Below are 20,522 nucleotides of genomic sequence, written 5' to 3'. Positions count from 1 at the left end.
AAAGTATTAAAGGCAGCCAGAGAGAAAAAAAAGGTCACCTACAAAGAAAAACCCATAAGGCTATCATCAGACTTCTCAACAGAAACCCTACAGGCCAGAAGAGAATGGCATGATATACTTAATGCAATTAAACAGAAGGGCCTCGAACCAAGACTACTGTATCCAACACGATTATCATTTAAATATGAAGGAGGGATTAAACAATTCCCAGACAAGCAAAAGTTGAGGGAATTTGCCTCCCACAAACCACCTCTACAGGGCATCTTAGAGGGACTGCTCTAGATGGGAGCACTCCTAAAAAGAGCACAGAAAAAAACACCCAACATATGAAGAATGGAGGAGGAGAAATAAGAAGGGAGAGAAATAAAGAATCAGACCGTGTTTATAATAGCTCAATAAGTGAGTTAAGTTAGACAGTAAGATAGTAAAGAAGCTAACCCTGAACCTTTGGTAACCACAAACTTAAAGCCTGCAATGGCAATAAGTTCATACCTTTCAGTAATCACCCTAAATGTAAATGGCCTGAATGCACCAATCAAAACACACAGAGTAATAGAATGGATAAAAAAGCAAGATCCATCCATATGCTGCTTACAAGAGACTCACCTCAAACCCAAAGACATGCCCAGACTTAAAGTCAAGGGATGGAAAAAAGATATTTCATGCAAACAACAGAGAGAAAAAAGCAGGTGTTGCAATACTAGTATCAGACAAAACAGACTTCAAAATAAAGAAAGTAACAAAAGATAAAGAAGGACATTACATAATGATAAAGGGCTCAGTCCAAGAAGAGGATATAACCATTATAAATATATATGCACCCAATACAGGAGCACCAACATATGTGAAACAAATACTAACAGAACTAAAGGAGGAAATAGAATGCAATGCATTCATTCTGGAAGATTTCAACACACCACTCACTCCAAAGGACAGATCCACCAGACAGAAAATAAGTAAGGACAGAAGCACTGAACAACACACTAGAACAGATGGACCTAATAGACATCTACAGAACTCTGCATCCAAAAGCAACAGGATACACATTCTTCTCAAGTGCACATGGAACATTCTCCAGAATAGACCACATACTAGGCCACAAAAAGAGCCTCAGAAAATTCCAAAAGATTGAAATCCTACCAACCAACTTTTCAGACCACAAAGGCATAAAACTAGAAATAAACTGTACAAAGAAAGCAAAAAGGCTCACAAACACATGGAGGCTTAACAACACGCTCCTAAATAATCAATGGATCAATGACCAAATCAAAATGGAGATCCAGCAATATATGGAAACAAACAACAACAACAACACAAAGCCCCAACTAGTGTGGGATACAGCAAAAGCAGTCTTCAGAGGAAAGTATATAGCAATCCAGGCATATTTAAAGAAGGAAGAACAATCCCAAATGAATGGTCTAATGTCACAATTATTGAAATTGGAAAAAGAAGAACAAATGAGGCCTAAGGTCAGCAGAAGGAGGGACATAATAAAGATCAGAGAAGAAATAAATAAAATTGAGAAGAATAAAACAATAGAAAAAATCAATGAAACCAAGAGCTGGTTCTTCGAGAAAATAAACAAAACAGATAAGCCTCTAGCCAGACTTACTAAGAGGAAAAGAGAGTCAACACAAATCAACAGAATCAGAAATGAGAAAGGAAAAATCACGATGGACCCCACAGAAATACAAAGAATTATTAGAGAGTACTATGAAAACCTATATGCTAACAAGCTGGGAAACCTAGGAGAAATGGACAACTTCCTAGAAAAATACAACTTTCCAAGACTGACGTAGAAAGAAACAGAAAATCTAAACAGACCAATTACCAGCAAAGAAATTGAAGTGGTAATCAAAAAACTACCAAAGAACAAAACCCCTGGGCCAGATGGATTTACCTCGGAATTTTATCAGACATACAGAGAAGACATAATACCCATTCTCCTTAAAGTTTTCCAAAAAACAGAAGAGGAGGGAATACTCCCAAACTCATTCTATGAAGCCAACATCACCCTAATACCAAAACCAGGCAAACATCCCACCAAAAAAGAAAACTACAGACCAATATCCCTGATGAACGTAGATGCAAAAATACTCAACAAAATATTAGCAAACCAAATTCAAAAATACATCAAAAGGATCATACACCATGACCAAGTGGGATGCAAGGATGCAAGGATGGTACAACATTCGAAAATCCATCAACATCATCCACCACATCAACAAAAAGAAGGACAAAAACCACATGATCATCTCCATAGATGCTGAAAAATCATTTGACAAAATTCAACATCCATTCATGATAAAAACTCTCAGCAAAATGGGTATAGAGGGCAAGTACCACAACATAATAAAGGCCATATATGATAAATCCACAGCCAGCATCATACTGAACAGTGAAAAGCTGAAAGCTTTTCCTCTGAGATCGGGAACAAGACAGGGATGACCACTATCCCCACTGTTATTCAACATGGTACTGGAGGTCCTAGCCATGGCAATTAGACAAAACAAAGAAATACAAGGAATCCAGATTGGTAAAGAAGAAGTTAAACTGTCACTATTTGCAGATGACATGATATTGTACATAAAAAACCCTAAAGACTCCACTCCGAAACTACTAGAGCTAATATCGGAATTCAGCAAAGTTGCAGGATACAAAATTAACACACAGAAATCTGTGGCTTTCCTATACACTTAGAATAATCTAATAGAAAAAGAGAAGTCAGGAAGACAATTCCATTCACAATAGCATCAAAAAGAATAAAATACCTAGGAATAAACCTAACCAAGGAAGTGAAAGACCTATACCCTGAAAACTATAAGACACTTTTAAGAGAAATTTAAGAAGTCACTAACAAATGAAAACTCATCCCATGCTCTTGGCTAGGAAGAATTAATATCGTCAAAATGGCCATCCTGCCCAAAGCAATATACAGATTCGATGCAATCCCTATCAAATTACCAACAGCTTTCTTCAATGAACTGGAACAAATAGTTCAAAAATTCATATGGAAACACCAAAAACCCCGAATAGCTAAAGCAATCCTGAGAAGGAAGAATAAAGTGGGGGTGATCTCACTCCCAACTTCAAGCTCTACAAAGCCACAGTAATCAAGACAATTTGGTACTGGCACAAGAACAGAGCCACAGACCAATGGAACAGAATAGAGACTCCAAACATTAACCCAAACATATATGGTCAACTAATATTCGATAAAGGGGCCATGGACATACAATGGGGAAATGACAGTCTCTTCAACAGATGGTGCTGGCAAAACTGGACAGCTACATGTAAGAGAATGAAACTGGATCACTATCTAACCCCATACACAAAAGTAAATTTGAAATGGATCAAAGACTTGAATGTAAGTCATGAAACCATAAAACTCTTAGAAAAAAACATAGGCAAAAATCTCTGGGACATAAACATGAGCAACTTCTTCTTGAACATATCTCCCTGGGCAAGGGAAACAAATGCATAAATGAACAAATGGGACTATATCAAGCTGAAAAGCTTCTGTACAGCAAAGGACACCATCAATAGAACAAAAAGGTATCCTACAGTATGGGAGAATATATTAGAAAATGACAGATCCGATAAAGGGTTGACATCCAAAATATATAAAAGGCTCACACACCTCAACAAACAAAAAGCAAATAATCCAATTAAAAAATGGGCAGAGGAGCTGAATAGACAGTTCTCTAACGAAGAAATTCAAATGGCCAACAGACACATGAAAAGATGCTCCACATCGCTTGTCATCAGAGAAATGCAAATTAAAACCACAATGAGATATCATCTCACACCAGTAAGGATGGCTAACATCCAAAAGACAAACAACAACAAATGTTGGCGAGGTTGTGGAGAAGGGGGAACCCTCCTACACTGCTGGTGGGAATGCAAATTAGTTCAGCCATTGTGGAAAGCAGTATGGAGGTTCCTCAAATAGCTCAAAATAGAATACCATTTGACCCAGGAATTCCACTCCTAGGAATTTACTCTGAGAATGCAGCAGCCCAGTTTGAAAAAGACATATGGACCCCTATGTTTATCGCTGCACGATTTACAATAGCCAAGAAATGGAAGCAACCTAAGTGTCCATCAGTAGATGAATGGATGAAGATGTGGTACATATACACAATGGAATATTATTCAGTCATAAGAAGAAAACAAATCCTACTGTTTGCAACAACATGGATGGAGCTAGAGGGTATTATGCTCAGTGAAATAAGCCAGACGGAGAAAGACAAGTACCAAATGATCTCACTCATCTGTGGAGTATAAGAAGCACAGAACCCAAGAATGGACTAATAGTTACCAAAGGGAAAGGGACTGCGGAGGTCGGGTGGGAAGGGAAGGATAAGGGCGGGAAGAAAAGATAGGGGACATTACGATTTGCATGTATAGTGTTGGGGGGGCACGGGAAGGGCTGTACAACACAGAGAAGACAAGTAGTGATTCTACAGCATCTTACTATGTTGAAGGACAGTGACTGTGAACTTGGTGACAAGTAGTGATTTTACAGCATCTTACTATGTTGATGGACAGTGACTGTGAACGGGGATGTGGGGGGGACTTGGTGAAGGGGGGAGCCTAGTAAACTTAATGTCCTTCATGTAATTGTAGATTAATGATACTAAAATAAAAAAATAAAATAAAATAAAATGGTGAACTTTGTTATATGAATCATATGTCAGTTTTCAATACCTTAAAAAAAATGAATGATGCAAATTCCCTCCCCTCTAAGAGCTCAGCAGACAAAGGATAACATATAGCACATAATTGTACATTGTAGAATGAAGGCATGAGGGTATAAATACAGAAGTGCACAGTTGTGGGGGGCCTAACCTAGTTTTTTTCTTAGGTGGTTAGAAAAGTCTTCCTAGAGCCTGTCTTTAAGAAGGAGTAGATGAGACCTGGGAATTGAACACTCAGTTGTTTACTCCTTCATTTGGAAAATCTGTAAAGTTACAGGGCCTTAGGTAAGGATTTTCTGCCTGAAGGTATGTCTTCTGCCCTAAGGGTCCCCATAGACTGAAGGCCTGGAAAACAAATGTGCAAAGACACTTCTAGATGTGGGAAACTTTGGTGAGACCTGCTATTGATCAAGGTCCCCTCACTGAGAATACAAAACCCTCTCACCAGTTTCAGCAGAAGAGGCTGAGGACAGGGATCCACAGGAAGGCCTAAGAGATGGAATCTAGGCTGAGCAGGGTCATTTTCCAAGCATCGCTGTAGAACTGGGTCTCCAAGGATGTTGTTCTGCCTCCACCATCAGGCAGGTAGCTAGTGGCCCATGGGGGTGGGAAGCTGGTGCGACAGCTACTCACGAAGAAACCACACCACATCGGAACAGATGAGGAAGTCATTGTGGCAGCTGCTGGCCCCAGAACCAGGTTACTTCTCCTGTGATCCACACTAGCACTGTGAATCCTTTATGTCCTTTCTTCTCATCTAACTGGTGCACATTCAAAACTCCAGTAGATGCATCTGATTGGTGGAACCTAAATAGCATTCAGAACCCTAGGTTCAGGGGAGGATAGAAAGGTTTTTTTGTTTTTCAGCCTCTGCAGTATAGGGAAATGCAATTGATAGTGATTAAAATACTTTACAGAATTTGCTATAAGTTCCTTGACAGAACGTGTATGGATACTTAAAATTTGACTCCTGTCTTCCGCACTTTGGGCCTGTAGATTTATGCCTAATGCACGGGCACATTGTGCCCAGCACTGAATCTTTGGTTGCTGCAGTTATATGACAGCCTGTTGCAAGGTCAGGTGATACTTTGGCTTCTTGGTTCCTGGGTTGTCCTTCACTTATGTTTAGTTTATTAGTTCAATGTACATTGGAAATACAAAATGTAAATGGAGCATCAGTGCCCCCAAGAGAAGGATGCAGACATACAAACAGGCAATTGGCCATGACTGCCATCTGGGAAGGGGCAGGACTGTGTACCGCCCTGTGTGCCAGGGGTGGACCAGCCAGGGCAGAGCTCTGGGCATGGGGGATGCTTCTGAGAGGAGATGGCTGTGGAGCTGAGGGTTGAGGAGGGATTGGGAAGGTAGGAGAGTAGACAACAGTACAGCGTGCACACAGCTTTCTGTCCAGGCAGCAGAAGTATGTAAGGTGAGCTGCTGGTGGTGAGGTTGACCGGGCCAGGCAGAGCCAGCGAAGAGTGACCTTGGTGAGAGTGCTGAGAGTCCTATTGCTTCTGAGGAAAGAGACCTGACATTTAATGGGAAGTTGGACAAGGAATGGGGAGGCAGAGTAGGGATGGAGTGAGGCTGGAGGTTCAAGAGCAGGTAAGAAGCCAGTGCACCTGGCATTGCATGAGTGAAGGTAGAGCACAAGTTCTTCATGTGTTTTTCTTAAATGGTTGCCTGTAACTATTTCTTTATAAACTATATGAAGGTAAGTGGGTTTGGGTGTTTTGCATTATGTACTCTGTTTTAATTTTGAATGGTTTTCTCATTGTTGTACTGGCTTTAAAAAAAAAGCACAGATATTAATTAGAACCTGAAAATAAACTAATTTAAACTAAAGTGCATTTGTGAGTTTCTTTGAATGTAAGCTTGTGTGAAGTGAACGTACATTATTGGCATCCTACCTGGGTCATGTTTGAGAAAGAAAAATGGGCTGGACTTGAGGTTATGAAAGGAGGCATTAAAAAACATGTTTAGCCTGAGTAAACACATTCATGATTGTTCATACAGATATTTTTTAAGGTTTTTAGCTTAACCTGTGGATCTGAAATGCAGTTCCTGATTCAAAGAGTAATGATGGCACTTGAGTGTTGCTCTCTGCACTCTCTGGGAGTTCCTGTTGATATATTCACAGGTCACACAGAATGACTGGCTCTTTATTCAAAAATAGTGGAGTATGTTTGTAGTTTAGGCACTTAAATCATTTTCTCCAGCTGCCAAATAGACTCAGTTCTTTTTGGTACTTTTCATGTAAAAATCCAACCAAAATGCATTTGACCAAATTTATGTGAATTTTGAATAGTAATTGAGCTCCCTTTTTTTGTGGCCTGCAGGAGATACGGATTTAGCCGCCAGAGCAAAACAGAGAAGGTAAGAAAAGCATAGCAATGGGAGAGAGTATCGGGAAGATGGAGGTTCTCCTCCCCTTTGCCTCTGTCTGACTGACAGGCTGCCCAGCAGGGTGGGAGGCAGTGCTGCTGCCCTCCAGGCTCTGGTCCTTGGACAGCCCAGTAAGCAGGGGTGTGCCAGCTGCCTTGGCCACCACATCTCCTTCCTGGTATCTCCAGCCTGCTGCCTCTACAGGTGGGAAGCTGAAGCAGCATCCTCATCACAAGGCTGGAAAGGAAGGGTGCTTGAAGGTCATGGCCTCAGGGCCAACTGTATGGTCTGCTAGCACAGAGTGTGGAGATGAAGTCCAATCCCAGGGCCCTGAGCACTCCTCACTGATGAGAGAGACCCTAGACAGGAGTGAACGGGATGCTGGTAGTGAAATGGAACACAGCCATAAATTATACAGGCCTGTCCTGTACTGAGACAGATCAATGTGGAAAAATAGGTAAGTCAAGATGGGGTTTTCTGACTTCACAAAGGAGTCTCAAAGATTTCTTTTAATATATGCATTTATTAGTGATCCTTAATTGTCAGTAGCAGGGAAGCATATAAATCTAAAAGGCCAAATTCCAAGCCCTTGTTCAGGGCTCTGCATGTTTTTTGTTTTGTTTTGTTTTTTCTTCTCTAAAAAAACTCTATGAGGAAGATACTTATGACTGTTTTCCAGGTCACAAAGCTGAGGCTCAGAGAGGCTCAGTGATTTGTCCAAGACCACATAGCTCCTAAAGTGCCATATTAAGAATCTGAACCCAGGTCTGTGTGACATCAAAGTCTGTGCTCTTAACCTCTGCCTTTTAAATGATAAAGTACTAACTAAAGTGGTCAGTGACCTCTTAAAAAGTAGAGTTCAGCAGCTTGAGATCTATTCGTAACCTTTCTCCTCATTCCCCGATGACTTAAAAAGTAGAGTTCAGCAGCTTGAGATCTATTTGTAACCTTTCTCCTCATTCCCCAATGACCCCCAGATTTTGCTGAGTGAGACACGGCTTCTCTTGCTTTTCTGCTGCCCTTCCCTCTGCCCAGATTCCCATCCTTGAGGCTGCCTTCCAGGAAGCCTTCCCCGACTCCCAGCCTCCCTCTGCTTCCTGTGGTAATTGTCTCAGTCATCAAAGACATCGACAATGACTAGGAGCATATGTTCTAAAGCCAGACTGGCTGGTTTGAAATCCTAGCTCCTCTTCTTCACTGTGTGACTCTGGACAGTGTACTTTGTTCACAGCCTCTGTACATCAGAGGCAGTGATTTACTGCCTTCTGGCACTTTTGTGAAGATTAAAATGTCAAGGACATAGAATGATCCAGCACATAGGAAACATCTTATAAGTGTTAACTCTGATTATCATTAGTAGTAATAGTTCATTAACAGTCAGTCACACACACATATGATATCTTCTTTTTTGGTCTTCTTATTGTTTTTACTACATTTGGGTTTTCACTCAGCCAAATAGTCATTTCTCCAAAGCAAGGTGTTTTCTGGATTTGAATATATCACATGTCATCTGGTATATAATAATAATTTGATGTGTACATTTTATTTAATATGCAGTGAAAAGAATTTCTATGTATATGACTGTTTTCTGAAGTAAGGCAGTTTGATTGTGATTGGAAAACTCATGAGATGCATATAAAATACTCTTCACTTTGGGTTTGTCATGTTCCCTATAATTACAGGTTTCTCCTGCTACAGAAACTAGAGCATTCCTGTGTTTAAAACCTTTCATAAGCTGGAATGGCTTGAACTGAAGAAGCAATTACCATTAATTTATATGGAAAAAATTTTGAGCAATAATATGTCTTAACAGGGTTTTCTGATACCTTAGGACACATGTGGCTGACAAATGCACAAGATAAATCAAGGTGAAGCATGGGTGCTCACAGACAATTGAAAGCTATGGCAGCTTGATGCTGAGAGGCTGAGTGTGGTCCCGGGGAAAGAGCTGGGTGGGGCCACTGTCACTGCTCAGCGTGTGCCATCTCTGTATACTGCAGAACAAACACTGAATGCCATTTTTGTTTTCCACCTTTTCATAAAAACAAAATCCTCTTCAGATTTCTTCTGGTTAGCAGAAACTGGTACTAATGTAGGGCTTTTGTAAAAGCAAAGTGGCATAGCACAAACTTTTGGAAAGCAGGGAATGGCTATATACCAGCAGTTAGGAGTTTCCAGTATTCCCTTGAGTCTGTAGTAAGCTTGTTATAGAAAAGCATCCTAGAATTGGGATGGTCTGAGAAGGGTTTCTGAGACCAGTCCTCTTTTTCAACCCTGCAAGATCCCAAAGTCCAGAGAAGGTAAGCCTGAGTTCACCCAGTGGTGGATGACAGAGATGGAATTAAAACCAAGAACTCTAGACTTGCAGCTCATGTTTAAGGAACAGCAGTTAATCCAGGTGTCTTGAGCATGGTCTGATACTTTTAGAGCCCGAGGCTGGAACTTCATAACCAAGCAAAGCAGTTCAGATTTTATACTTCAGACCAGAGGTTTTCAAACTTTCTTGACCACTCTTGGCAATAAGAATTCTGTTTTTCATCATGATTCAGTATGCACACCCAAAAGCAAAAGTTTCACAAAGCAGTACTTAACCCTTTACAACATGCAGAGCCCTCTAAAACACTCTGATATGTTCTGCTCTATTATTTTTTATTTATATGCTATTCATACCTGCTAAACTACTTTCATGTCCCATCACTGGGTCTCAACTGGCAGCTGAAAAACATTCCTTCAAGCAGTGATTTGCTCTTGGAGACATTAAAGTAGGAGGAATACCCCATCAAAGTGTAAGGATAAGGCTGGTAAATATGTATGACCTAATGACTTTAGCGAACAGTTCAGAAATGGAGACAGGCATTGACCATGGCCTGAAGCTCAGCCTGCTCAGTCTATAGTTGGAATGGAAGCTTAGGTCTCTGGATCTTCCATTCTTTCTCAGGGACTGGCTCAACTTTCCAGATTTGTCTGTTTTCTTTCACAGACTCATGCCTCTTTGTGATGTGGTCCTTTCTCTGCTGAGTCTCCAAGCTCAGCTATTTTTGCATCTTCCCTTCCAGACTGAGGAAGAGACAACAGCACTTCCCACAGGGCTCTCAGCTGCAGAAAAAGCAGATACCCATGAGGAAGATGAGCTTCAGGCTGCTGAAGAGGTATGTGGCCCATCTGGCCCCTGGGGTTTCTGTTTGAATCGTTCGGTGAGAAATTTCATTTCCATCCCTAGCTTTCCACAATGGCCAGCTGCCCCCCACAGTCAGCTGCTGGCCTTTCATACCCTTTCCAGCTTCCATTTATCACTTCTCATGAAGCTCACCCTAAATGAGATCAAGTAAACGACCCTTGGATTCCACCACAGAGACCTGATTAAACATACTGTGGATGTCTCTTGTCATCAGCTCTGCTTATGGCCTTCTCCTGTTCCTCTTTTAGCAGCGTATTCAGTCCCTGATGACCAAGATGACAGCCATGGCAAATGAGGTGAGGTGGGGCTGGTCTCGGGAGAGGGCGTGTGTGGAATTCCCCTGCTCTGCTCTGCAGGGCCCCTCCCAGAAGACCCACCTTCAGAGCTCTGGCTTTTCATCACTTGGTGTGTCCTGTTCCTTGGAATCCTTTTAGGAAGCTTTTATAAATGTAGTGTTGCTGTCCGTGGGAACCTCTGGAAGGGAGACTTGTAGGACCCTGGTGAAAGCAGGATGTCCCTGCTGGGACAGCTTCATGCGGGCTTCTGCAGCAGAGCAATGGTGCAGCCCTGCCTCTCCGTAAACATAAGTTATGCCCCATGCCAAAGGGGTCCTTGTGTTGCCTTCCTACGCCATCTACCTAGGAAATAGAATTCTGTTACAGTTGGTCTTCCCAGAGCTCAAGCCCTGTCCTGTTCAACCAAGGACTTGCAAGGATCACCCTTTTTAGGGCAGGAAAGGCCTGTGGCAGTAGAGAGAGATGTTAGGAGTTCTGAGATTCTGTTTCCTCTGCCATTTGTACTATTTTTTTTCTCTCAGTCCTAAGCCATCCAAGTTCCCTGCAGGCTCTATTTTGTGTCCCTCAGGAAGAGAGAATTGAGATGGGGCAAATGGGGTGAAGAGCAATTTTCCAGAGGGGCCCAGGGTCCAAGGAGAATCTAGTGTGGACAGCTAAGTGACTCAGGAGGTAGGGAGGTGGCTTAACATTCTTCCTGAGGCCTGTTTACTCCCCTCCTTTTTGATGAATATATGAACAAAAGCCAAATTATTTTTCCTCTTGGGAATATTATCAGTTTTGCTGTAACACATAGAGCATTCAGGTTTTCCAGTTCTGTGAAAGACAAGCCATGGCCTTAAAACACACCCTCCTGTGATTGCAGACCCGTCTCACCGCAAGCTCCGTGGGCCAGATTGTGGGACTCTGCTCAGCTGAGATCAAGCAGATTGTGTCTGAGTATGCGGAGAAGGTACCGGCTGAGTCTTTGCCTCAGATGATGTCCGAGGGTTTGTTCTGTTTCCCTACACCCTCCCCAGCAGCGATGGAGTCAGGTTGTAATACATCAGCTACGTTCGTCAACACGTACACCACACAAAGCCATCAGCATTTGCCCATTAGCTACATTAATTTTCTTCTGCAGTGCCTATTTTTCTACAAATATAAAGAGAAAACCTGTCTCTCAGAGCAATTATCGCATCTGATAAATCAATGCCTGGGTTATAGCACAGGCATTTTTCCTTCTCTGCCAGGCTTCTTATAACTTGGGCTCAGCGTGGTGATTGGACTGAGGCATGAAGCTTTGCCACTTAGGAGATAAACCCCATAACTCAGCCAAGCCCAAGGAAAAATATTTTGTTCCACTTTATTAAAAGGATATAGAATGAACAAATGTCTGAAAGTCATATTTCAGCATTAGATATTTTCCATCCTAAGAACAGTCAGCAGAACCTTGAATATTTCAGGGAGACAGTGATTAATCATTTTGCACATAACTGATTCTGGTCTGGCTGAGATGTAGTATCCGGAAAATCAGATTTACAGGGCATTGTTTCACATCCTTCCTTCCCCAGCCATACTTAGTCTACCCCACTAAAACACTGATTGATGTCTCTTAAAGCATCCAGCTTTGCTTTATCTGTCTTAGAAGACTTGACAACAAATGAGCTGTGCTCTGACCCTCTGTGCAATATTCTTCTGAAGTGATTGCACAGTTGATATAGTTGGGGAAGGGATGTCACCTGTAATCTGGGAGTTATAATCTGCTGTACACACAGCAGGTGGCCATCTCCCACCCCGTAAGAGCCTTCTAAGAGAGACAGTGAGTAAGTGAGTAAACGGCTTAGAATGTCTGCAGATGGGGATCTCTTGTCACTCTCCTCCTCAAGTCAGTGTTCTTAACGTGGATCTTCTAATCTGACTTTCATAGAATCCAGAGTACCCTCTGTTTCAATTTATTACCTAGGGAGGGAGATAGTGGTCAAAGTGTCATTGAGGTTTGACCAGAAAAGGATTAGGTTAACCTAAAAGTACAAATAAACTCAAAAGAAAATGTAGTTGTGGAAAGAGTGGTTAATTCACTACACTGAGAAGCAAGTATTTTGGTTTGCTGTCAGCACACACATGTGGGTGGCAAGAGTCTGAGTCTGTACCTGCCCTTCTGTTGAAACATAGCATTGCTGAAAATTTTCTTAAAAAAGACAACTGGATGGGGCACCCACTGGTCTTTCTATAGGTTCTCTGAATTTTATTTTCCTATTTGCCCACTGCGAGCAGATAGAAGCTCAAATTATTTTAAGAGGGCAAACAGGGAGGTAAGACCCCCCCTTGGTTGGTAGCACACCTCTTTTCTCCCCAGCCCTCTCCTGCCTGGTAGTCTCAGAGCTTTCGTAGTTCCCCAGTCAACTCTGCATTTCCCTATTTCTTTGGGTCTCTCACCTCCTCAGCTCTCTTCCATACCCTTGTACAGCAATCTGTACCCAACAACGATGGCTGCATTTCAGTATTTATCCTGGACTACACCTACAATCCATTCTGCCAAAAAAGAGTGAAATTAGAAGTAGTTTTGGACATGTCTCTTTCCAAGGACATGTATAATTAAGCTTTTCATGGAGAATTGGAGGTCAGGAGTTCATTGCTTAATTGTCTGCATTGTTTGCATTGAGTAGATCATATAGCATTAAAGATGATTTTTTTAATTACGTTGTCTTTAATCCTATTCCCATATCACAGTTATTTCACATTTGCATCTTATCTTCCAGTGTTTGTCTTAGATATCCATGGTTGCACCTAGTTGTAATAATCATGTATGTCTAACGTAGAACATGATAATTAAAACCATAGCATTTAGAGTCATATTGTGGTTCACATCTGTCTCCTCTACTTTCCATTTGTGTGGTCTTGGCCAATTTAGGTCTTTGCTCTAGTATCTCCATCTATAAAAATGGAAATAATACTACTTTACTGGCAGGATGTCATGAAGATTAAATGAAGTGTGACCAAAATGCCTAAAACAGCACCTGGCACATTATTGTTATTCATCTAAAGGTTAATTTGCATTTTTATAGTCTGTATTTTTTGTTTCCACTTTAAATCCTAAACATTTTTCGTGTTTCTAGCCTTCACAATTACTTAAATACTAGATAAATCTATGTGTTAATACAGCAAATTCATTAAACATTTCCCTACTAGTAGACTTTCAAGTTGTTTCTGTTTGCCATTGTAGGTAACACTATTATGAAATCTGAACAGATATTTTCTTCTGAAAGGTTTCCCAGGAGTTGGTGATTGAGTCATGATTCCTCTGTGTTGCTTTTCAAAAAAGTTGTAATAATAGAAAATTCTATCCGTGATGAAAGGGCTTCCTAGCATGGCTCAACACTTCCAGCTTTGATTATTCATTGTCTAATTACTACGTCCTTGCTATAAAATGGCACCTCTTTGGAGCACTGAGAGTGTTGGAAGTGGTTCCATGTTTTTGTTTGCTCTTCCTATTTTCTGCTTGTGAATTATCTGTAATAGCCTTTACTCATTATCTTTCAGATATATGATGCTTTTCTTAGAAATGTAAATGAAGTTTCTATTGTAGATTTAAATATTTTGTCACTGTGATGCAGGTATTTCTCAGGCTGTTCTTTTATTTTTGTATTGCTTTTTATTATACACAAGGAATTTCTACCCGAATTGGGCAGTCTTTTCCTTTGTCATTCTTTCCAAATGACAGAGTCATTGTTTTCCCATGGATCTCTTTATTAATTATGTTTAATTCTTTCATTTATGTAGAGTTCATTTTTATTTGTCTAAAATGTGGGTGTATCCTCGTTTTCCTACTTTTGGCTATTTATCCTAATTCCATTTATGAAATAATTCCTTTATACTCATTTGGAGATAGTTTATTGTATTTTTGTTTTAAATCTAAACTGTGTATGGACTATTCTACTTTTATGCAAGTTCCATAAAGTCATGTTTGATTTTTTTTTTGTTTATTTGATTTGCTTACTGTTACTCAATGCCCTTGAGCCAGACACCACTAGGAGCACGCCTGTAGCTGAGCAACTTGGGTTTATTGCTGGCTGTACTGGGGGAGACCACACCCTGAAGGGGAACCATCCAACATCTCAGTAAGGAGGCACTAGAAAAGATTTATTATGGAATTCAGGCTTGTTTTATATGATTTGGGGGAAGATTCAAGAAAGCTGGGCTTTGCTCTGTGTCAGATGCTTTAAGGAGGGGCAATCCAGTGCATGGGTATCTAAATAAATCTTATCTGTGAGACAGGGGGAATGAATCAAGGTCAAAGCTGTATACTCGTATTAGCCAGTATAGGGGGTGTTTGATCATTTTTGTGGTTTGATCAATGTTCAGGATTGGTCATATTTTTGCCTCAGTCTGTATGAGCTAGTCTTATTTTGGTGTTCTTTGGAATTGTTTTACATTTAACACCAAAGCCAAGTATGAGTGCAGACCAGCACCCAGCAATTTCAAGGCCTTGCTGAGAGTACCAGCTTAGCTCTCAGAATTAAGGGGCTACTTTTCTCTCTGTTTGTGTACTTAGTTATCTATTGCTATATAGCAGCACCACAAATGTAGTGATGTAAAACAACATACATTTATTATCTCACAGTGTCTTCAGGTCTGCAGTTGGGCACAGCTTAGCAGCATTCTTTGTTTCAGATTCTCACAAGACTACAGTGGAGATGCTGCCCAGAGTTGCTGTTTCATCTGAAGCTCAACTGGGAAAGGTTTCCAAGTTTGTGATTATTGGCAGCAGCTTGGAAGTCAGTTGCCTGGGGTCAACAGTCCTTGCTAGGCTGTCACCTGAAAGCTCCTCTTGGTTCCTTGCCTTGTGGGCCTCCCCAGCATTGCCACTTATTTCATTAAAGCAACCTCATCAAAGGGGAAGTGCCTCCTCACAAGATAGACATTACAGTTTTATGTAACATAATGATGTATGTCATGTACATCTCATCCCCTTTACTGTATTCTGTTGGTTAGAAGCAGCTCACAGTCCCCTCCACCCGCATTCCTTTCATGCAGAGGAGATTACACAAAGGCCTGTCTCCCAGAGGCTGAGGTCTTGAGACTCTCTTAGGGTAGTCCACACATGTGTTTGTTTTTCTCTTTAATCCTACTGCCATAAATTGGGCTGAAATCAGTCACTGGCAATTTATCTAAAATCCATGCCCCTACCTTCAGGGTCTCAGTAATGAAACCCTTAGAAGTAGAGATGGAATTAGAGAATGCCCAGGAGAGAAGCCATCAGTGGTACTTGAAAGAAATCCAAGTTCGGCTGAGATCAGGATGGATTTCTGTTTAATGAAGAAAAGGGACACAGCAGTTTTAGGAGGATGGAAGTATGAAAATGATTTTATGACCAAGGAGTGAATCAAACAGCCTGCCTGGTCCAAGTGTTTGGAAAGTCAACAGGCACTGGGTTATAAAAATGAGGTAAAAAACATGTGCAGACTTCTCTCTTCATTTGTAAAGTTCACAGGTTCTTATAACAGTATAAAATGATAAATAATCCATGTGTTTCAAAGCAAGTCTCTGAGATAAGTAACTCAATTTAATATGGTTCCTGTAAAATAGCAGGGAAGAGGAGTGTGAAGAGGCTTCCAGATTCATAATTTGTGAGTGTCAGTAGGCTCTGGGCCACGGAGGACCATCTCCCTTTGTTTCCAGAGATAACAGCCTTCCCCGAATGTGCAAGATGAGGCACCGCTGTACTTGTGGCATTGATGTCCAGTATGCTTACTGCATCTCAGTGTTCGTTTTCACAGGGGAGGAGAGTCGATTACTGTGATTTGCAGAAAACTAAAATGCCTGATGGTCCAAAACACCTCTACTTTACTATCCCCACTAACCTGAGCCAGAAAAAAGGAAGGGAGCTGAGCCAGGGATGGCTGGGCCAGGGAAGGCACAAGGTCTCTAGAATACCCCTAATGCCACATCCTAACCAACCATATACTATCTGTCAATTTTAATATGTGTCTGCTGGCTAATCATTCCTTGGGAGACATCTACTTGTGACAGAATCTTAGAATATTTTGTAGATCTAGAGGTGCAGATCTGTCTTGGGGAATCAGAAGACTCTTCCCTGAGTGCCTTCTCTGTGCTGGGTACTTTGTATAACATTATCTCATTTAATTCTAAAACCATGCTGCCTCCTTGCTTGTAATCCTTTACCTCCTCCATCATTATTCCTATGCAATTGAAACTATCTGTGTGTATGTGTGAGTGTATACGTTTCACTTGTCTCTGTAACCTAGGAACCCACCATGGGCCTGGCAATGTTGATGCTGAATAAATGCACATGTGATATTATATCCATTCTGCAGATGAACATACTAAAGACCACAAGTATTAAGTACCTTGTCCAGTACTTACAGCTAATAAGTTCCAGGTTTGCATACAGGACTGTCTGACTTTGAAACCTAGCTGCTTAATGAGGTGGAGCTTCCTTAGGGGAAGTGGGAAAGCTCTCCTTTACCATCCTTAGTATCTGCCTTCTGGGCTTAGCAGTGATGGGACCTCATTAGACTCAAACCATCCAACTGCTTACCTTGAGCTAAGTGGAGAGAAGAGGACAAGTCATGATAATTAACGAAATAAGTAAAATGAGGCACTTAACCCCACCACACCTGATCTGCTGAGAGCTGTCAAAATTTCTGTTTGGGATGTGTGAGTGGCTTTCCCATCACTGAAAAATACCACATCAAGATATTCTCATACACCTCTTTAGAGTAACCTAGCCAGAGATTGTCAACATCTTGACCTATCCTGGGTCATAAAGGAACTTACTTGTAGAAGAAATTTGTTTTCTTAATAGGTTTTAGAAATTTTCCTGTCTCACAATTCTGGCATCATTGCTTCTGACCTTTTGATTCTGAGAGCCATTCCCTGGCAGTTAATTGGAAGTCTGTCCTCTGCCTTAAAATTGTATCTTCCAGGAGCACCTGGGGATCTCAGGTAATTAGAGCTGGGTATTGGATTCACAGAAGACTGAAGAAAAAAACCAAACAAGCTGCCCTCATGGGAGGTGTGCTTCAGCAGGCTGCCCTTATGGCTGGGTAAATACTTATGGCAGGAATCCTTCATGGACGAGGAGGAATTTAGGTGTCCGTTAGTGGGCATGTGGACCGAGGTGGCTTCCTAAACGACTGAGCCCCTCCCTGGGACTGTGGGGAGGGGGAGGTGACACCTGAGGCAGTGATAGAGGCCCTCCAGGAGATCGGGAGATCGTTAGAGAAACAGAGTGCCCATAAGATGGCTGGAACTGTGGGTTGGGAATTTCTTTCAGTATTAAAAAAGGCCATAAAGGAGAAGGATGAACTCTTGCAAGAAGCACAAGAAGAGGCAGCACAAGAATGCAATCTGTGAGGTGCTGTGGAGGAGGAAAAATATTTGTTAGAGAATGAGAAGGCATCACTGCAAAGCACTGGTGAAAAGATAAAGGCCATGAAGGAGGAGGATGTGCTCCTACAGGAAGCACAAGAAGAGGCAGCTTGGGAACAGCAACTGTGAGGTACTGAGGAGAAGGTAAGAGAACTGTTGAAGACTGAGATACCGTTGCTGTGAGGCACCGTGGAGAAGGTAAAGGATGTAGCAGAGGAAGCGCTCGGTGGACCGGCAAGAGAGCTGCAGTCAGCTTCGGAGGTGGTAGGAAAGGGTTGCAGTGGTGCCAGAGGCGTCAACCCCTTCTCTATTGAAAGCCTGCCTAGGTGTAGTCAAGAAAATAAAGATGAAGCAACTTTGGGTTTCCCAGGAGAGGTGCAGCCCCCTCCACAGGTCGTGGAGTACTCCATGCTCTGCCCCTATACACAGGCAGAGCTGGTGGATATGGGCTCCTGTTTTTGGCAAACACCCTCAGGGTCCATATCAGCCTGGCTCTTGTGCCTTTGGGATGTAGGGGTGGATGGGATTATTCTGTCAGGGTTAGAAATAGGAAAGCCGGCTTTCTAACAACTCATCCTGCCTTGTGGCATTGATTACAAAGTGGATACCAGACCCCAGGCAACCACTTCCTCCTCGAATGGCTTATGGCTGCACTTTGTACTATATGGCCCAATCAGGGTGATTTACCAGCTTCCCCCGCTGGATGGCAGATGTATGCCGAACTCCAACAGATGTTAAGGGGGTTAAGCATGAAAAATGCCATTTATGACCAGTAAATTATGGCCCAGATGAGGAGTTGTTCACTGTGGGGATGAGGAATATGATGCTACAAATGGCTGCCCCATCCCTCTTTCGATCCATAGTGGCCATTCTGGCCCATCACTTAGGACAACCCATAGTGCTTACCAATAATATGGCAGATTTGCAAAAGGCTGAAGCAGTACAGGCCCAGAAGAGAATGCAGTTCACTATTCAGAGGAAGAGTTTAAAAGGGCCCTGTGAAGGAAGGTCACAAAGACCCAGATGTGGGCTGATTTGATAAAGGCAGGAGCAGTCAGAGAGAAATTGAATGGGAAGTCAAATAAAATCTTTGTGGAGCTGTGGCAACAACTGAAGCCAGAGCAGCAGTTTCAGCTGTTGGCTAAGACAAAGACCAAGAAATGGAAGCCAGAGTTAAAGCCACAAGTTCAGCCTGTGTGACTGCAAGACTTCTGCTAGAGAGTGAACCAACCCCACCTGGACCCTCACAGGAAGATAACTGGGCAATAAGGTTTGACTGACAGGAAGGTTGAGATATGCACCCTGAGTGACCAGTGGGGAGCCAGAGATCACATGTTGAAATATCAATTCATTGGTCCCCAGTGAATGTATAACATGTCCTGGCTTTGGTAGACATAAGAGCAGAATGCTCACTGATTTATGGCATCCCTGAGCAGTTTCCCAGGACCCCCACTGTTATAGATGGATATGGGGGTAAGGCTCTCAGAGTAAAATAAGCTGGAATCCCACTGGGAATGGGGCATCTAATACTTTGATGTTATGCTTACTTCTGATTTTCTTACTACTAACACTACTGCAAGAGTTTTTGGGTCTTTTAGGCTATTGGAGAGTGTTTATCCTGTCCTTGGCGCAAATTCTGAAGCCTTTATACTGTTTGGTACAAAGGGGTGTCAGTGGGACTGGGATGAGATGTACGTTTGCCTTTGCCACTGCAAAATGGGCAGTCAAGGCCATTCCGACCTTGAAGGTGATAGACCCATCAAGATCCTGTGAGCTGGATGTCCATGTGACTGAAGATGTTTGTTTCTGGGGCCTCTGGTAGTGACTTGAATGAACTCACCCATCTGTTGGGTTCTGGTCACAACACTGGAAAGGAGCAGAGGGCCAGTACACCTTAATAGAAAAACAATTGGCTTCCATGTACCATGTCTTGCTGACTACAGAGCCTATCACTGGAATAGCCCTGATAAAAATAAGAACCATCTATCCCATCATAGGGTGGGTAAAGACTGGACCCAAAAGCCATGGAGTGGCATGGCACAGACACCTACATTGGCCAAATGGGGCACATATCTACAGCAGCATAGCCCCCTGTCTACAGGCCCCTTGAGTGGAGAACTCCAATGCTTACTGGGGCCAGTGACATATACCATGTGAAAGGCATAAGCTAGTGAAAGGCATGAAGAATTTGCCATATAGCCATTAGTAGCAGAGAACCCTTACTGGGAGGGAAGAGCCCCTATATCTGAAGATGCATGGTACACAGATAGATCCAGCCACGGACAGTCCCTGAAATGGAGGGCTATCTCCTTTTGTCCTAAGATTGAGATAATATGGATGGAAGATGGTGAGGGGAAGAGCAGTCACTGGGCAGAGTTGCGGACATTATGGTTCGTAATCACACGGGAGCCCTCCTTACTAGTTGTTTGCACCGACAGCTGGGCTGTTTATTGAGGCTTGACCATGTGGCTGCTGACATGGTACCATGCTAACTGGATAGCTGGTCACCAACCCCTTTGGGGGCAAGATGTGGCAAAACTTGTGGGCCTCTGGTCAGACTAAAGCGGTTACAGTATACCATATGAAAGGCCA

At 42.3% G+C, this 20,522-nt stretch overlaps 1 protein-coding gene across 2 annotated transcripts in view; it reads left to right on the top strand.

Moving 5' to 3' along the window:
• Positions 1–20,522, top strand: part of CCDC93 (coiled-coil domain containing 93) — a 117,171-nt gene that overhangs the window by 55,572 nt on the left and 41,077 nt on the right. For both annotated transcript variants that reach the window (XM_036886595.2, XM_057505678.1), the window contains 4 exons: positions 7,040–7,076; positions 10,142–10,234; positions 10,512–10,559; positions 11,422–11,508. In XM_036886595.2, coding sequence (XP_036742490.2) covers positions 7,040–7,076; positions 10,142–10,234; positions 10,512–10,559; positions 11,422–11,508 — 265 coding nt within the window. The remainder of the gene's footprint in view (positions 1–7,039; positions 7,077–10,141; positions 10,235–10,511; positions 10,560–11,421; positions 11,509–20,522) is intronic.

This window comes from Manis pentadactyla, chromosome 8 (genome assembly GCF_030020395.1).
Source record: "Manis pentadactyla isolate mManPen7 chromosome 8, mManPen7.hap1, whole genome shotgun sequence".
Classification (NCBI taxonomy): domain Eukaryota; kingdom Metazoa; phylum Chordata; class Mammalia; order Pholidota; family Manidae; genus Manis; species Manis pentadactyla.
This window is presented reverse-complemented; position numbering and strand designations above follow the sequence as displayed.